The 19,837-nt window shown below is 40.8% G+C and overlaps 1 protein-coding gene across 1 annotated transcript in view; it reads right to left on the bottom strand.

Annotated features, from left to right (window-relative positions):
- The window catches only part of LOC133532867 (acetyl-CoA carboxylase), a 134,978-nt gene that overhangs the window by 83,744 nt on the left and 31,397 nt on the right, over positions 1 to 19,837 (bottom strand). The window contains 11 exon segments of the mRNA XM_061871725.1: positions 940 to 1,084; positions 2,252 to 2,414; positions 3,747 to 3,909; positions 4,898 to 5,071; positions 6,671 to 6,786; positions 9,297 to 9,390; positions 11,870 to 12,072; positions 12,877 to 13,057; positions 13,700 to 13,770; positions 13,773 to 13,839; positions 16,950 to 17,057. Coding sequence (XP_061727709.1) covers positions 940 to 1,084; positions 2,252 to 2,414; positions 3,747 to 3,909; positions 4,898 to 5,071; positions 6,671 to 6,786; positions 9,297 to 9,390; positions 11,870 to 12,072; positions 12,877 to 13,057; positions 13,700 to 13,770; positions 13,773 to 13,839; positions 16,950 to 17,057 — 1,485 coding nt within the window.

Here is a 19,837-nt window from a genome sequence, read left to right as displayed (position 1 = left end):
TAGGAAATTCGAAATGAGTGGCGATAAATTTAAACACGACCTAAGGGAGTGTTTTAAATCGACACGAGTTGCGAATTACCTATTCGCACATGTATCGTACAACGTTTTACAGTACATATGGCCCTATAAATGTTCGACACAGTAACGTAATATGCTAATTTTCGCACTAGTGCGGTAAAGTAGCACCATATGTACTGTAAATATTCTTTATTGCACCACAAAGAAAACAAAATTAAAAACAGATTTACAATGTAAAGAAAGGTAGCAACAGGTGGTCTTATCGCTGTAAGCGATCTCTTCCAGACAACCTTAGGGTAAATAAAATACATGGGTTCATGGGTGTATTCTATGTCTTCTTCTTCCTCGCGTTGTCCCGGCATTTTGCCACGGCTCATGGGAGCCTGCGGTCCGCTTGACAACTAATCCCAAGATTTGGCGTAGGCACTAGTTTTAACGAAAGCGACTGCCATCTGACTTTCCAACCCAGAGGGTAAACTAGGCCTTGTTGGGATTAGTCCGGTTTCCTCACGATGTTTTCCTTCACCGAAAAGATACTGGTAAATATCAAATGATATTTCGTACATAGGTCCCGAAAAACTCATTGGTACGAGCCGGGGTTTGAACCCGCGACCTCCGGATTGCAAGTCGCACGCTCTTACCGCTAGGCGGATGTGTTCTATGTATTTAAGTATTTGTATTATTAATTCCATGGATTTATTTACAATTATTTTGTTACTTCATTAATACTACTTTGTTACTACATGTCACACGGAAGTTTAAATACAAACTCAAACATCATCCTGTCTGCAAGATTACGTCATTTTTACGTCATCCGCACTTTTTGTCCGACCCCTGCTAATATGTATGTATGCATAACAAGTATTAAAGTTTAAATTTCCCCTTGTTAAGTATATTTTGAGACAAAGTGGTAAAACTTACCCTCTCAGCGATGAGAGCGTCCAGCCAGCTGGTGTCGATGTCGTTGTTCTGGAAGGCGGGTGTCTCTAGAAGCGTTATGAGGTACTCGACGGTGGTTCTGAAGTCACCTCGGATGCTGAGCTCTTTTAGAGCTATTACTAGGTTTCTGTAAGAAATAATAGTAATTAAAGACTGTTACAAAATTATTAATTACATTTAAATATGGCTCTAAGGGCTTGTGCACAAATCACGCGAGGATGCCGGGTGGTAGGGTCGGCAACGCGCATGTGACACCTCTGAGATTGCAGGCGTCCATAGGGTACGGTAACCGCTTACAATCAGGAGGGCCGTACGCTTGTTTGCCACCGATGTAGTATAAAAAAGTTTATTTTCGGCTTTTGACCCCTCCCATGCCCCTTGGTGATATTTGGTGAGATTCTTGGCTACTCATGTGGTAGGATTTTTTTGTTTCATTTTGTTCACTGTAGAAAAATAGGAGGTCTCCGTGATCTGTCGTGATTTTTCGCAAACCAAAATTCAAAATTCAAGTCATTATCGTGTCGTTTACGCAAAGGTACGACCATACGCAAGCGATGCTCATCCCTGGTGCACCGGGTGCGGGACAACCCCATCCTGCGCTCAATTGCGGACAGGTTCGATTGTCCATACTTGAGGCGTTGCTGTGAGATGCATGTGTCTTGCAGCCCATGTTTAATTTATTAATTATATACTAACATTAGATATAAGAATTAATATTGTATTGTATACTAACAAATTGTATGAGTCATGTTACTTGATTAAATAAATAAATGAATTGAATTGAATTGAATTGAAAGGGACGTCAAGTTGTGCCAACCCTAATGATTGCTCGGAGCAATGCTGAGCCGAACGGAGCCGAGAATGACCGAAAGGAATTACTAGAATCAAATGAATTTTAACCTTGTATACAGTAGTTTAAATTCCATATTTAAAATATTTAAATACGTACTCACTTCTGAGAGAGAGAGAGGTACTGACCTGCTTGCGTGTCTCGCCCCACAAGAAGCAGTCTACGAACTACGAGTCCACGTACTCGTATAGGCCTCCAGAGGTCGCTACGCTGATGGAACCCCACACGTACTCTATTTTGTATGTGTTTGTGTGTGTGTGTGTGAGTTTTATGTACTCACTCTCTGGCCTGCTCGCGGGTCTCGCCCCAAGAGAAGCAGTGTCCGAACTGCGAGTCCGCGAACTCGTGTAGGCCTCCAGAGGCCGCTACGCTGATGGAACCCCACACGTACTCTATTTTGTGTATATGTTTGTGTGTGTGTGTGTGTGGGTTTTATGTACTCACTCTCTGGCCTGCTCGCGGGTCTCGCCCCAAGAGAAGCAGTGTCCGAACTGCGAGTCCGCGAACTCGTGTAGGCCTCCCGAGGCCGCTACGCTGAAGTAGCCCCACACATTCTTCGAGGAGCGGAAGTTGAGCTCTTGCACCGTACCGGATGATGGTTTGAATCCTGTCAAAAAATTGAGGCATGAAGAAAACGATTTTTTATAAATTATTATCTACTTCAAAGGGACTTAATCACGTATTAATTCGCGTTTTGTTTAAGTCATTTTTTTTTTGAAAAATGTATCAATACATTTTGTGTAGAATTTAAGAAGGTTTAATTTTGTCGTATATGAACCATATTTTCACAGAGTACATTTTGAGTTAAAGGCGAATATCTGAAGGACGAAAGAAACGTTTCAAGATGGCAGCGGACCCTGACGACATATGACTGAATTTTATTATTATACCAAATTTTAGGGCTATTCGCTAGGGACCTTTGTCAGACGTATGGAACTCTCCGTGCGAGCTCGCATTTATGCCTATGAATCTCGTCCCGCCGGCGGTACAAAAGCCAGTTGGTTGCCACACGCGCTAACGCACGCACGTCGCGCGCTCTAATATGCCAACGCTAATACGAAAGAAATGTCTTCGACGCGAATCAGGCGGGCCGTATGCTTGTTTGCCACCGACGTAGTATAAAAAAAAAATTTTTTTGCTCTACCAACACATGAGGAAAAGTAAGTAGACATTCTCAATATTATGTGAACCTACAGTAGGTTTTACGATAAATTATAGGACATTATTACACAAATTGACTAAGTCCCACAGTAAGCTCAACAAGGCTTGTGTTGAGGGTACTTAGACAACGATATATATAATATATAAATATTTATAAATGCTTAAATACATAGAAAACACCCATGACTTAGGAACAAATATCCATGGTCATCACATGAATAAATGCCCTTACCAGGATTTGAACCCGAGACCATCGGCTTCGTAGGCAGGGTCACTACCCACTAGGCCAAACCGGTCGTCAAGATAGAGATACGATATATTTAAACTATTATTTTTACGATAGTTACAAGCTACGTAGGTACCTACAATTTAATTTCTTTAAAGATGTATGACGACCGGTCTGGCCTAGTGGGTAGTGACCCTGCCTACGAAGCCGATGGTCTCGGGTTCAAATCCTGGTAAGGGCATTTATTCATTTGATGACCATGGATATTTGTTCCTAAGTCATGGGTGTTTTCTATGTATTTAAGCATTTATAAATATTTATATATTATATATATCGTTGTCTAAGTACCCTCAACACAAGCCTTATTGAGCTTACTGTGGGACTTAGTCAATTTGTGTAATAATGTCCTATAATATTTATTTATTATTTATTATGTGATGTTTTAACGACAAAATTATAGGTTTTTATTACCTATCGTTTTATTTGAGAGATAGGTATCTGTTCGTATAGAACAATAATTTAATCCGTGCCTTTGTCGTAATTGGACGGTACCTTCATCAGGGTTCTCGGAAGTGATGCGCGCAGCGATGACGTGCCCCCAGGGCGAGGGCCGCTGCGCCGGCTCGTCCAGCTCGATGGCCGACAGCCCCCACGGGCCCTCGCCGTACAGCAGCCGGATGTCCTTTATGTGGTACAGCGGGAGACCCATGGCGATCTGGGGGACACTCATTCTTTAACAAAGTATGTGGGAAGTTATATTCGCAGATTATCCCTTTGACCGCCAATTCAGCGGGCAAGTTGACGTCGGCGACTATCTCCGTGCACGGGTAGTAGGAGAGACACAGTGACACTTTAGGAGAAAGTAGGTGTGTAGTCACTAGGAGACACTATAGGAGGCACTGTAGGAGTCGTTATCGGAGACACTATAGGAGACAATTTAGGAGATAAAGTAGGATACTGTTTAGGAGGTCAGATGGCAGTCGCTTTCGTAAAAACTAGTGCCTATGCCAAATCTTGGGATTAGTTGTCAAGCGGAACCCAGGCTCCCATGAGGCGTGGCAAAATGCCAGGACAACGCGAGATAGAAAAAGAAGACTGTTTAGGAGACAATGTTAGAGACAGTATAGCTTACAATATAGGTGAAACTATAGGAGACACTGTAGGAGCTTTTTATTAGACATCGTAAGGGACACACTAGTATACCTGCAACTGTGCAGCGGGCAAGTTGACGTCGACGACCGTCTCCGTATACGGGTGCTGCACCTGCATCCGACGGTTCAGCTCCAGGAAGTAGTACTGTCCTGTGACGGGCTCGTAAAGCTCCACGTCCACATACACACTAGTAGTGGCATGTAGGAAACACAGTAAGAGAGACACTGTAGGTGACAGTGTACGAGACATAATAGACAGTAGGAGATAGTGTAGGGAACACTGGGAGACACTATAGGAGGCACAGTAGGAGTTATTATCGAAGACAATTTAGGTGACACAGTAAGATACTGTTTAGGAGACAGTATAGGGTACAGTGTATGAGAAACTATAGGAGCTCTTGAGTAGCTAATGGGTCTTTCCTTAGGGGGCAACTACACAAAAGATCCCTATGGGTCGAAGTGTATCCGCAAGGGCCCCCGGTAATTAGAAGATAAGAAATAAGAACTATAGGAGACACTGTAGGAGATACGGTAGAGAACACACTAGTATACCTGTAACTGTGCAGCGGGCAAGTTGACATCGGCAACCATCTCCGTGCACGGATGCTCCACCTGCAGCCGAGGGTTGAGCTCCAGGAAGTAGTACTGTCCGGTTGCAGGCTCGTAAAGGTACTCCACGGTGCCGGCGGACACGTAGCCCACCATTTTGGCTAGACGGACTGCGGCCTGAAAAGAGAAGGGTTGATGGTTATTTATGGCAATATATGGCCATGTATACACCGTGTTTTTATTGAATTCCGTTAACTCCGGGGTATGGGTAAGTTCGTTTAAAGAAAACTAAATGGATAGTATTTACGTTGAGTAGCAAAAGTATACAATGGTATTAAACATTAATCAATATGTAAACAGGCCCTAAGGCAAGTATAAACGCTCGTGAGGGCCTTATAAGATAAAAATAAATTATTGATTATCTCCGAAATGGAGTTAATTAGAATACCGGTCTTTGAAAAAGTTACTTAATTTAAGCTCAAGAATGCACCCTTGAAATTAACGGAAATAAAAAAGCCAGCCAAGTGCGAGTCGGACTCAGACAGCAGAGCATGAAGGACAACTTTGTACAGTACAACATCTCTATATTACTTCACTCATGTTTGGCAAATAAATTATCTTTATCTTTTTAAACATCTAAAAAGAAAAATAAATAAGGGTTCCATTCGATTCGTTACATTTTATTTAAATAAATATTGTATAGCAACTATATTTTATTTGGTCTTAGTAATTCATAATGTATATAAAATGATTTTCTTCTTATAATTACACTTGACACTGCGTATTACTTAAGCATGCTAATCACACTGACACTTCAATATCATATCTATGCAAGTACACACTTTCAATGATAATTATGTCACTAGTTTTATAAACAAGGTATTTAGGTAAGTACTAACTTTGAATATTGCATATTTTACACTGTATCTTGGTTGACGTGATCTGGTCCTGGCAGAATATCAGTGCCTCTCCCATAGGCTGAAGCGTAATACTGAGCCAGAACCCTTTTGTTTTGCTGCGACGCACACAACATTTCCTATATGTATGTAACAGTATTATTTAAATGTATTTTTTTTCTTTCTACTTCTATTTTGTATAAATGTGTATTTCTCTCGTATAATTTTGTATTATCTGTTTTTTTGTCATTTTATTAATTGTATTTCCTGTGTGTATTGTGGCAAACAAATAAACGGATTATCTATCTGTCTATCTATATACATAAACGCAATATTTCACCAACAAAATCGCAATTTCCTTGTTTTCCATACATCGAAACGGCTGACTGTCATTTGTGACTAATATTTTGCTTTAATAAATAATAATAGATAATAAATATTATAGGACATTACTACACAAATTGACTAAGTCCCACAGTAAGCTCAATAAGGCTTGTATTGAGGGTACTTAGACAACGATATATATAATATATAAATATTTATAAATACTTAAATACATAGAAAACACCCATGACTCAGGAACAAATATCCATGCTCATCACACGAATAAATGCCCTTACCAGGATTTGAACCCGGGACCAGGCCAGCTTCGTAGGCAGGGTCACTACCCACTAGGCCAAACCGGTCGTCGTGCTTTAATTTATATATCCTCAAAACAAACCTGATAGATTGACACCAATAATAAAAATGTGTCAACTAACCTATTGCAATACTATGTAAAGTAAGATGCAGAGATAAGTGCCCCCCAGCAAACAAATTTCTATGCAGGGGGGTGATGTAACTTTGCAGCTTATATAGCTATTAAGGGCAATGGACTTACCTTTTCCATCTCAATGAAAACATCAGGTCTAGCAATGGCGGCGGGAGCTTCCTCGATGATCTTCTGATGTCGACGCTGGATGGAGCAGTCACGCCCGAATAGGGAGATGGCGTTACCTGACAAATTGAAATGAAAATGAAAAATAATTATTTAAGATAAGTAGGTACAATTAATAAATAATAAATAATAATAAATATTATAGGACATTATTTCACAAATTGACTAAGTCCCACAGTAAGCTCAATAAGGCTTGTGTTGAGGGTACTTAGACAACGATATATATAATATATAAATATTTATAAATACTTAAATACATAGAAAACACCCATGACTCAGGAACAAATATCCATGCTCATCACACAAATAAATGCCCTTACCAGGATTTGAACCCGGGACCATTAACTAACTTAAGTAATCTATATACACCGTGTTTTTATTGGATTTCGTTAACTCCGGGGTATGGGTAAGTACGTTTAAGGAAACTAAATGACATAGTTAATTTTCAATTCTTTTTATTCTTCTAATTTAAAAAAAAAGCGGCCAAGTGCGAGTCGGACTCGCCCATGAAGGGTTCCGTACCATTTATGACGTATTAAAAAAAAAACTACTTACTAGATCTGGTTCAAACCAATTTTCGGTGGAAGTTTGCATGGTAATGTATATCATATATTTTTTTTAGATTTTTCATTCTGTTATTTTAGAAGTTACAGGGGGGGGGGGACACATTTTTTCACTTTGGAAGTGTCTCTAGCGCAAACTATTCAGTTTAGAAAAAAATGATATTAGAAACCTAAATATCATTTTTGAAGACCTATCCCTAGATACCCCACACGTATGGGTTTGATGAAAAAAAATTTTTTTTTAATTTTTATGATGTATTAAAAAAAAACTACTTACTAGATCTCGTTCAAACCAATTTTCGGTGGAAGTTTGCATGGGAATGTATATCATATATTTTTTTTGATTTTTCATTCCGTTATTTTAGAAGTTACGGGGGGGGGGGGGACACACACTTTTTACCACTTTGGAAGTGTCTCTCATGCAAACTATTCAGTTTAGAAAAAAAATGATATTAGAAACCTCAATATCATTTTTAAAGACCTATCCATGCAGACATATCCATAGATACCCCACACGTATGGGTTTGATGAAAAAAGATTTTTTGAGTTTCAGTTCTAAGTATGGGGAACCCCCAAAATTTATTGTTTTTTTTTTTCTATTTTTGTGTAAACATCATAATGCGGTTCATAGAATACATCTACTTACCAAGTTTGAACAGTATAGCTTTTATAGTTTCGGAAAAAAGTGGCTGTGACAGAATCGGACAGACAGACGGACATGACGAATCTATAAGGGTTCCGTTTTTTGCCATTTGGCTACGGAACCCTAAAAATGAATTTAATGTTGCATATAGCGTTGTTGCAACACGGGTATTACATTTAATTCAGCCAAACAATTGAAAACTGTGGCATATCAATATCATTTCGAACTTTAATCGTCCGAGGTAGTATTTACGTTTAGTAGCAAATGTATACACTCCTACTAAACAATAATCAATATGTAAACAGGCCCTAAGACAAGTTTATACGCTTGTAAGGTCCTTATAAGATAAAAATAAATTATTGATTATCTCCGAAATTGAGTTAATTAGAATACCGGTGTCTTTGAGAAAGTTACTTAATTTAAGCTCAGGAATGCAACATTGAAATTAACGGAACCAAAAAAAACACGGTGTATACAGAATAATTCACTAATCTATTATGTAAATAACTTAACATTATTAATTTAAGTAAAAGGAATAGAACAGTTTTTGTGTGAAAATGTCAAATGTCATAGTATTTCTGGCGGTTACAAGCTTTTTTTATCGCCAATTTTCACTCCTTATTCTAATCTTTTTACAAGCTTTTATTTACTTTCACCTGACCGTTGTCTGTAATCAAATCTTGCAAGTTAAATTTGACCCACTTCCCGGTTTCCGATTGAGCTGAAAATTTGCATACATATGTAAGTCGGGTGACGATGCAATATTATGGTACCATCGCGCTGATCTGATGATGGAGACAAGAGGTGGACATAGGAACTCTGTGATAAAATAACGTAACCTAATTGTGTTTGAGGTTTTTAGAATTTGCTCGATGAGTATTAGTTGCCTGTGGAAAGAAAAGTACAGTCAGCGATAAAAGCTTGTACCAAAAATGAAATTTTTGCCAAAAACTTATTTCATTTTTGATTATTCATGGTAAACATAAGATATAGTTCAATCAATGTTAGTGGTTTAAAAAAAGCGTCAACTAAAATATATGTGGTAAATTGTTAAGCAATACACTTTACGTCAGTCGCGACACTCACGACATCTATTGTCTAGTAGCAGTAGTGATAAATAGGCTACTTGACGCTAGATGTCGACTACGTCAAGCGTATAAGCGTTTTGCTTGAAAAACTGATATCGGAGCGGCCAAGGTACTCAGAAATATCTGAACACGCCTCTATTGTCAAGGCGTTAGGTGCGTGTTCAGATATTTTTGACCACCTCGGCCGCTCCGATATATCTGATGGCGACTGTACGGAGTGAGCACTCTATGCTTAGTTATTTCTATACATTTAAAATAGAATTTTGATTTCCTACCGTATTGATCAGCGATAAGCTGTACTTCTAAGTGGCGGGCCGATTTGGCGAGCTTCATCACGAAGATCGGGGAACCGGGCACCTCGGCTTGCACCTATGAATTAATAAATATATTATACTCGTATATATTATAACGGGTGAATTAAGATTTCGTATACCAAACTATAATTGCGTACTTTTCATGTATGGGCTCCCAACTCAACTATAATATTCAATTCGATACGCTGTAGTCAACTATATAAACGCCCACGCTTGTTTACGTGGGGTGGGACTAAATAGTCGCGCGTTTATGTCGTTTGTACTACATTTTCATTATTTAAGTTTAAAAGTATTATTTTAGATGACTCACAGAAAAAGTATTGTATACTTAGTGTGATATAATCAAGCTTTTCAATCTCGTAATGTTAATGTTAAAAAAACGTAAATGATGTTAAAAAATGTAAATAACGTTAAAAAAACTTTCTTATAATTCGATTACAGGAATATGTGGATAAGACAACTTTATTTATCACGTTTGTCATGGTTACAATTTCCTAGGCCACTCTTTAGAACGAACGTGATATGAATGTATTTATTTTTAATAAAAAAATATTTATTTCATGTAATTTACACACATAGAAATGCAAAATAATAAACATACAACACATACAAACATAAAACCACATAAACACGTTAAAAGTAGTCAAATATAGATATAATACAGTGGTCCCCAAACTCACTTCTTTTTATACTACGTCGGTGGCAAACAAGCATACGGCCCGCCTGGTGGTAAGCGGTTACCGTAGCCTATGTACGCCTGCAACTCCAGAGGAGTTACATGCGCGTTGCCTACCCTAACACTCCGCACCCTCGTTGAGCCCACAACGAACGTGACAGAATAACAACAATAAATTCCAACGACCAAGAATAATCATAAGATGCCGTGACCAATTATAGAAACAAATTATATCCAAAGGCCCATTGAGTACTCATTAACATGAAGAACGATTTTTTCAAGCGCGATGTAGACGTTCATCAACGCCATCTACCGAGGAACTCATGTAACTGCCGTGCGTTTAAACCCCCCCTTACCTGTCGGAACATGGTGGGGAAGTCATCGGCGTTCCGGCTTCCTGATGCCCTTGCCGCCACCACCCTCGGAGCGCCATCTATCTACAGACTGTCGCAACCGGTGCTCACCTGTCGGAACATGGTGGGGAAGTCATCGGCGTTCTCCACCTTCCTAATGCCCTTGCCGCCACCCTCGGAGCGCCATCTATCTACAGACTTTCGCAACTGGGGCTCACCTGTCGGAACATGGTGGGGAAGTCATCGGCGTTCTCCACCTTTCTGATGCCCTTGCCGCCGCCACCCTCGGAGCGCCAACTATCTACAGACTGTCGCAACTGGGGCTCACCTGTCGGAACATGGTGGGGAAGTCATCGGCTTTCTCCACCTTCCTGATGCCCTCGCCGCCGCCCTCGGAGCGCCATCTATCTACAGACTGTCGCAACTGGTGCTCACCTGTCGGAACATGGTGGGGAAGTCATCGGCGTTCTCCACCTTCCTAATGCCCTTGCCGCCACCCTCGGAGCGCCATCTATCTACAGACTGTCGCAACTGGTGCTCACCTGTCGGAACATGGTGGAGAAGTCATCGGCGTTCTCCACCTTCCTGATGCCCTCGCCGCCGCCCTCGGAGCGCCATCTATCTACAGACTGTCGCAACTGGTGCTCACCTGTCGGAATATGGTGGGGAAGTCATCGGCGTTCTCCACCTTCCTGATGCCCTCGCCGCCGCCCTCGGAGCGCCATCTATCTACAGACTGTCGCAACTGGTGCTCACCTGTCGGAACATGGTGGGGAAGTCATCGGCGTTCTCCACCTTCCTGATGCCCTCGCCGCCGCCCTCGGAGCGCCATCTATCTACAGACTGTCGCAACTGGTGCTCACCTGTCGGAATATGGTGGGGAAGTCATCGGCGTTCTCCACCTTCCTGATGCCCTCGCCGCCGCCCTCGGAGCGCCATCTATCTACAGACTGTCGCAACTGGTGCTCACCTGTCGGAATATGGTGGGGAAGTCATCGGCGTTCTCCACCTTCCTGATGCCCTCGCCGCCGCCCTCGGAGCGCCATCTATCTACAGACTGTCGCAACTGGTGCTCACCTGTCGGAATATGGTGGGGAAGTCATCGGCGTTCTCCACCTTCCTGATGCCCTCGCCGCCGCCCTCGGAGCGCCATCTATCTACAGACTGTCGCAACTGGTGCTCACCTGTCGGAATATGGTGGGGAAGTCATCGGCGTTCTCCACCTTCCTGATGCCCTCGCCGCCGCCCTCGGAGCGCCATCTATCTACAGACTGTCGCAACTGGTGCTCACCTGTCGGAATATGGTGGGGAAGTCATCGGCGTTCTCCACCTTCCTGATGCCCTCGCCGCCGCCCTCGGAGCGCCATCTATCTACAGACTGTCGCAACTGGTGCTCACCTGTCGGAATATGGTGGGGAAGTCATCGGCGTTCTCCACCTTCCTGATGCCCTCGCCGCCGCCCTCGGAGCGCCATCTATCTACAGACTGTCGCAACTGGTGCTCACCTGTCGGAACATGGTGGGGAAGTCATCGGTGTTCTCCACCTTCCTGATGCCCTTGCCGCCGCCGCCCTCGGAGGCTTTGATCATGACGGGGAAGCCGATCTTGTGCGCGGCGGCGAGACCTTGCTCCGAGGACGTGACGCAGCCGCGAGCAAACAGTTCTGATGAGATCTTGATCTTTTTGCTGTTGTATTCCGCTTTAAGGTCTGTAAGATTAATATTTAGTGATTTCTGAGTGGTGTATGAAACCGGCCAAGTACGAGTCGGACTCGCGCACGAAGGGTTCCGTACCAGGGCTCGGAACCGGTTATTTTTTTAAACCCCGAAATAGTCCAATATTTTTAATTATTTTATGCACTTTACGTAGGACTGTATCATGTATTTAGGTAACAACTTCGTATTATTAGATTGTCCCATTAAAAATGAAATAAGAAACCAAAGAACAAAAAAGAACGTAATAAAACCGGTATTTTTTGTACGAATGGAATGTTCCGAGCCTTGTTTCGTACCATTACCTATAAAAATAACCAAAAGAATCACGTTTGTTGTATGGGAGCCGCCTTAAATATTTATTTTATTCTGTTTTTTAGTATTTCTTGTTATAGCGGACACGGAAATACATCATCTGTGAAAATTTCAAGTGTCTAACTATCACGGTTCATGAGATACAGCCTGTTGACAGACGGACAGCGGGGTCTTAGTAATAGGAGGATCCCGTTTTACCATTTGGGTACGGAACCCTAAAATACACATTTTTTAGTTGAAAGGACAAAAGGAACATAGGAAAACATGTTATTAAGAGATAATGGAATATTTAGGAAAACGCGGGCGGTGCCTCGGCCGCGGCACGTCTACACTGGCCGGTTTGTGCCTAAGGAAATTGCCTCGCGCGTATGCTCGTTCTGTGTGGACCCAGCTATTTTTAAGTATTTTGTCATATCAAAAATACTTCCTTACCTGAATTCCAAAAAAAATTAAGTAAATCGTAAAAAAAGCACTTGTGCACTTACCGCTACCGCTCCAAGGCAACGTCGGAATATCTGCCGTCTGAGCCACTATAGACGATGCGATTTTGTCTCCTAAGGCCCACATAGCTTTTTCTGGTGGACCTATAAACACGACGCCGGCGCGATGCAACATTTCGGGTAGTTTGGGGTTCTCCGAGGCGTGGCCCCAGCCCGCCCATACAGCCTAGAAAAAAGTTATTCACATAATTGGTATTCGTTATGGGCTTGGAGGATTTAACAACTGGAGTAGTCTTTAAGAGATTACCTCTCTGTCGAAAACCTCGGCCAATGGTCATATGTATTGTATGGACTGACGTTTGACGACCGGTCTGGCCTAGTGGGTAGTGAACCTGCCTACGAAGCTGATGGTCCCGGGTTCAAATCCTGGTAAGGGCATTTATTCGTGTGATGAGCATGGATATTTGTTCCTGAGTCATGGGTGTTTTCTATGTATTTAAGTATTTATAAATATTTATATATTATATATATCGTTGTCTGAGTACCCTCAACACAAGCCTTATTGAGCTTACTGTGGGACTTAGTCAAATTGTGTAATAATGTCCTATAATATTTATTATTTATTTATCTGACATGGTTATTTGTACATTTGACGTACCGCTCCCCCGCCAAAATCGGCAGACTGTTTTGTACAGAAAATGGCAGAAAAAGCGTCTCCAGTTGTTAAATCCTCCAAGGTTATGGGGTCAGTTGTAACAGAGGTCAAAACTAACAGTTGTTGTTGTTAGTACTCCGGGGCACGGAATGGTCCGCCATTTTGATGTATTGGTGTGGGGTCAGTTGTAACAGGGGTCAGTTGTAACAGTACCTGCACTTGAGTCCTGATAGCTATATCGACGATGAGTTCAACGTTGGCGTAGTTGTTGTTGTTCGTGCCCCCGGCACGGGTACGTAATGGTCCGCCATTTTGATGTATTCTGCATTCGCTTTCAAGTCTTCTGGGGTCACCTATCAAAAAAAAACCGTGTGTCAAACTCATTTGTACCCATTACCCATACAATGACATATTTTAGTAGTAGTAAAACACTTTATTGTACAAAAAGAAACATAAAATAGGAAAAAACACGCATTATTTGTACAGTCAGCGTCAAATACTTTACACCATAGGTATATTTAGTATGGTGTATCGAACTATTTGGCCACTACCTATTTTTACCTATTTTTTTATATGTACCCGTTCAATGTATGTATGTATGTCACTTTATAGCACATAAGCAGGTTAACATAAAACAGACAGAACAAAACAGACAAAAAAATGTTATGTACAAAGGCGAACTTATCCCTAAAAGGGATCTCTTCCCGCTAACCTTTGAGAAAATGCGAAAGGATCAAACACTTTTTATGATAGAATTGTATTTAAGTGTAGAACTATATAAAACTAATACTAACATTACTATTAACACGTAAGGTTTATTTTTTAGTCCTGATATGTATATCCTCTAAAATTTGCCACTGGAATTTGAACCCCTTCGGCCGCGTACGCAACCAGAGCTTCGTAACCAGATGCGATCGAAAACTATTTCTGCCTTGTACGAAACCGGTTGCGATCAAAAACTAATTCCGTCTTACTAGTTATCAGTTACGATCGAACACTTTTCTTTGTTGTACGATACCTTTCGACCGTTGATAAAGTCAGCTAAGATTATATTTATACACCTTGTTATACAGTATAAGTACTGTACACGTTATATATCTAGTCAAAAATCAGAACACAAAAATTGTACCAGTTTTTTTTTTTTTAATACTACGTCGGTGGCAAACAAGCATACGGCCTGCCTGATGGTAAGCAGTCTCCGTAGCCTATGTACACCTGCAACTCCAGAGGAGTTACATGCGCGTTGCCGACCCTATCCCCACCCCCCTCGTTGAGCTCTGGCAACCTTACTACTGGCAAATACCTAGGGCATATTGTGACCGAGGACCTGAAAGACGATCTTGATATCGAGAGGGAGCGCAGAGCGTTGTCGGTCCGAGGTGGGATGCTGGCACACAGGTTCGCACGCTGTAGTGCCCAAGTGAAGCTGACTTTATTCAAAGCTTACTGTCAAAGTTTTTACACGTGTGGCCTGTGGGCCAGTTTCAGGCTGAAGACTTATAATACCCTGCGTATCCAATATAATAACATTTTCAGAATGCTGTTTGGGCTTCCTCGATTCTGTAGCGCCTCTGGAATGTTTGCCGATGCCGCTGTAGAGGACTTTTATGCTATAGTGAGGAAGAAGACGGCATCTGTGGTGAGGCGGATGAGGGGGAGCGCAAACAGCATCCTGAGAATGATAGCAGAGAGGTGGGATTCGGATATTCTCCGCCGTTATACCGAACTCCATATCATACGACCTAAGAAATAGATATTTGTATGAAACCTGTAATATAAGATAGTTTACTAATGTAGTTTTATAAGTGTCTTGTAACTAACAATCTATGGATCGGAGGAATCTGAAAATAAATAATTTTTATTTTTATTTTTATTTTTTTTATTATTTTTTTACTCACCGGCAGGAACACAACACTATGAGTAGGGTCAAGTGTTATTTGGCTGCGGTTTTCTGTAAGGTGGAGGTACTTTCCCAGTTGGGCTCTGCTCTAGATCTGGAATGACATCTGCTGTGCTGTGCCCTACCACACAAGGCGAGATGACATTCACATTGCCCATACCTCTCTTAAAATAATTTAGTAATAAGTTGATAATATTCAAATACTTTGTTGGCAAATACAATGTAACCTTGTTCCTTAAAAGGCACTGGCTTAAGAGACGTGGAGCACTGACATTCAGGATAAGAAATTATCATGAGTATCATGACAAAATATTTGAAAAAAAAAACCTATAGCTAGATGGCCCAGACATTGGTTTCGTATAAGAACGAGAAGTGTTCGATCGTAACTGGTTACGGGTAAGACGAAATTAGTTTTTGATCGCAACCGGTTTCGTACAAGGCAAAAATAGTTTTCGATCGCATCTGGTTACGAAGCTCTGGTTGCGTACGCGGCCGAAGGGATTTGAACCTATAGTGCACGGAATACAGTTGATTTTATTTTGTTTGAAAATTGCACGAAACAAAACAAATGCAACTCTGTCCTAATTGAATATGATTTAAATTTAATCGAACTGAATAAGTAAGGTAGGACCTTGGTCCTTACGAGGATATAACAATAAACAATATAGATTTATTGAAAATTACACGTCCGGATCGGTCTAGGCATCAGCCGCGAATGCAGAGAATGCTTCCAGCCATGGGCATTGAGGGCCTTGGTCACGGCTTTCGTATATGACATCTAATTCATGTTACTACTTACCTTAATTAAAATGTTTTGGCGTTGAAAATCTAGGTCCATGGGGTCCCAGCGCGCACAAGTTTTATGCAGAAATCGCGAAACGTCTGGTTGACGTAACGGGTGACCGAATTCCCTTGAGGCATTGTACCAAGGATGCCTCAAGGGAATTCGGTCACCCGTTACGATATATATTTATTATAGATTTAAGCTAGATATAGTACAACAACATCCTCAGGATGCTGCTGAGGCTGCCAAAGCACTGCAGTGCATCAGGCATGTTTGCCGAGGCACGGGCGGATGACTTTTTCGCCATAAGGCGGAAAAGAATTGCCTCGTTGCTAAAGCGAGTGCGTGGCAGCAGCAACTGTATGCTGAGGGTGTTGGCGGAGCGCCTGGACTGCCCGCTAACAAAGTACTGGGTTGAGGTGGTCATTGGTAGGACCAAGTAGTGAATAAATTATTTTCGTTGCTTGCTTCTGCCAATGGAATTGTTTCCCAGTTTTTGCACTTTTGTTTTCATTTTGTTTGCTTTATACTTAGTATGTAAAGGAACTAACATAGTCTTTTTAAGTTTCACTAATACTTATATGGACACTTATGTCTGAAATAAACAATTTTTTTTTTATAGTTATCGTCTGTATATATCCATCATGTATATTGTTATTGTATACATGACAACATTACAAACACATGACATGTCCTATAATATTTATTTATTTATTGTAAATAAATGTAAAAAAATGTTTTCATAAAACAATTTGAATTGTTTTCCAATAGCAACTCACCATAACGACGAAGCGCACAGCGCGTTCGTTCTTGAACATCTCGTACGACCATCTTCGGATCGAGCGCATACATTTCACAGCGCCAATTCCGTTGTTCGCTATGAGGACCTGTAAGTAAATACAGCATATTGAGTAAAAAAAATATTGTACACACATAAATGGGTTCAATAGTGGTGATATCATACATGAAGTCGAGGTTGCATACTTTACATACAGAGATAGAGAGACAGACTCAGAGTAGGGTTCCGTAGTTACTCTTCCGTCACAATAAGCTAAACTGGAGCTTAAAGTATGGTAGATTGTTAACCAAGGGATGAACAGTGGGTGTACGTCTTTTTACTATGAAGGGGAAACTTTTTGCGATAACTCAAAAACAGCTAAACTGATCATATCCGCTATAGTTTTCATTTAATGTCTTTCTTAAGCTCTACTTCCAAGATTTTTTTCATATTTTTTGGACCTATAGTTCAAAAGTTAGAGGGGGGGGACATTTTTTTTTCTTCTCCAGTTTTTTAATTCCGTTTATCAAGAAATGTTTGTTGAAGACCCCTATTAGTTTTGAAAGACCTTACCAACGATATCCCACACTGTAGGGTTGAAGCAAAAAAAAATATTCACCCCCAGCTTTACGTGTAGGGGAGGTACCCTAAAAAAAATTAAATTTTTATATTTTATTGTACGACTTTGTCGGCTTTATTGATTTATATGTCCATGACAAATTTCATCTTTCTAGCACGAACGACCACGGAGCAAAGCCGCGGACATGGCGAAACTATAAGGGTTCCTAGTTGACTACGGAACCCTAAAAAGGGGTCCCCAAACTAGGCATATCTTGGGCAACCAGTTCATGAATTAAAAACTAGAGATTTTTTTAATACTACGTCGATGGCAAACAAGCATACGGCCCGCCTGATGGTTAGCAGTCTCAGTAGCCTATGTACGCCAGCAACTCCGGGCTTTGTTGCCGACCATAACACTCCGCACCCTCGTTGAGCACTGGCAACCTTACTCACCAGCAGGAACAAAACACTATGAGTAGAGTCTAGTGTTATTTGGCTGCGGTTTTCTGTAAGGTACTTTCCCAGTTGGGCTCTGCTCTAGATCTGGAATGACATCCGCTGTGCTGTGCCCTACCACACAGAGCGAGAAGACATTGTAGGTATGTCTTTTTACAATAATTCAAAAACGGCTGGACCGATTATGTTCTCTATAGTTTTCATTTAAAGTAAATTAAACTTTTTTTACGATTTTTTTTCATGTTTTTAGACCCATGGTTCAAAAGTTAGAGGCCGGGACACATATTTATTTTCTTTCTGAACGATTATTTCCGAATATATCACTTTATCAAAAAATGGTTGTTGGAGACCCGTTCGTTTTGAGAGACATATTCAACGATACCCTACACCAGTAGGATACATTAATTAAAATTCGTGCTATAAAGTGTTAGATTATTTGGAAGATAAAGACGTATGGGATAATTGTATTTGTTAATACTATTAGTCAAGTTATTAAAAATGTTATAGTTTTAAGGAAAAAATGTGCAATAATTGAGGGCCATAATACATGGCAAATAAAAATAAAATTGAAAGAAAAAAACATTTCGTATGGGTGGGTGGGTATGACTTATGTATCCTTGCCAAATTGCAGCTTTCGAGCACTAATGATCACGGAGCAACGCTGCTGACGGACAGACAGTCGGACATGGCGAAACTAGGGTTCCCAGTTGACTACGGAACCCTAAAAAGGGTCGGAACGATGTTCAGTGTTTATATGATAGTAGATTCATAATGAAAAATCAAACCCTATACATCTCTAAGGATAATTTGATAAACTATGTATTTAATCTTTTAGTTCTGACACTTAGAGACATATACACCATCTTCTTCTTCAACCTATCGTTTTCCCGGCCAAGCGCCAGGGTCCGCTTTCCTACTTAATCTTCTCCACTTTGCCCGGTCTTCGGCATCCTCAGATGTGAGATTATTCAGAGACATAAACACCATAAAAAAAATTAAAAATTAACGAAAAAAAAAAACACGGTGTATATCTTAGAGTTTCCGAATAAAATACTCAAGTATGTTGTTTGAATAAATAAATTCCTTTAAAAAAAGTAAAAAAAATCAATTAAAGTAGCGGTACTGATAACTCCGCTAGTCGATGCTAGATGTCGACTACGAAAATACCGACCGGTCTGGCCTAGTGGGTAGTGATCCTGCCTATGAAGCCGATGGTCCCGGGTTCAAATCCTGGTAAGGGCATTTACTCGTGTGATGAGCATGGATATTTGTTCCCGAGTCATAGGTGTTTTATATGTATTTAAGTATTTATAAATATTTATATATTATATATATCGTTGTCTAAGTACGCTCAACACAAGCCTTATTGAGCTTACTGTGGGACTTAGTCAATTTGTGTAATAATGTCCTATAATATTTATTTATTTTAATAAGCGTTTTGGTACCAAAACTGATGGATGGAATAAGCATTCTGTGCTTACTTCTTATTTCTCTATGCTGTCACTGACGAGTCAATAAGAAAATAATTAATGCAGTTAATGTCACAATCAGACCAATGCCATTTAATTGATCATTAGCGCAATCTAAGGTCAAGATGCAAGGTTTCTGCGCAGACAGATTAGAAAGAGTATAGAATTCATAAATAAATAAATAGTATAGGGCATTATTACACAAATTGACTAAATCCCACAGTAAGCTCAATAAGGCTTGTGTTTTGGGTACTTAGACAGAGACTGAAATACATAGGGTCTACAGTATGAGGTTCTTCAAAAAAGGAGTGTACAGATTTTTAAAGGGTCGGCAACGCGCATGTAACACCTCTGGAGTTGCAGGCGTCCATAGGCTACGGTGACTGCTTACCATCAGGCGGGC

This window comes from Cydia pomonella, chromosome 28 (assembly GCF_033807575.1).
Source record: "Cydia pomonella isolate Wapato2018A chromosome 28, ilCydPomo1, whole genome shotgun sequence".
Taxonomy (NCBI): Eukaryota; Metazoa; Arthropoda; class Insecta; order Lepidoptera; family Tortricidae; genus Cydia; species Cydia pomonella.
This window is presented reverse-complemented; position numbering and strand designations above follow the sequence as displayed.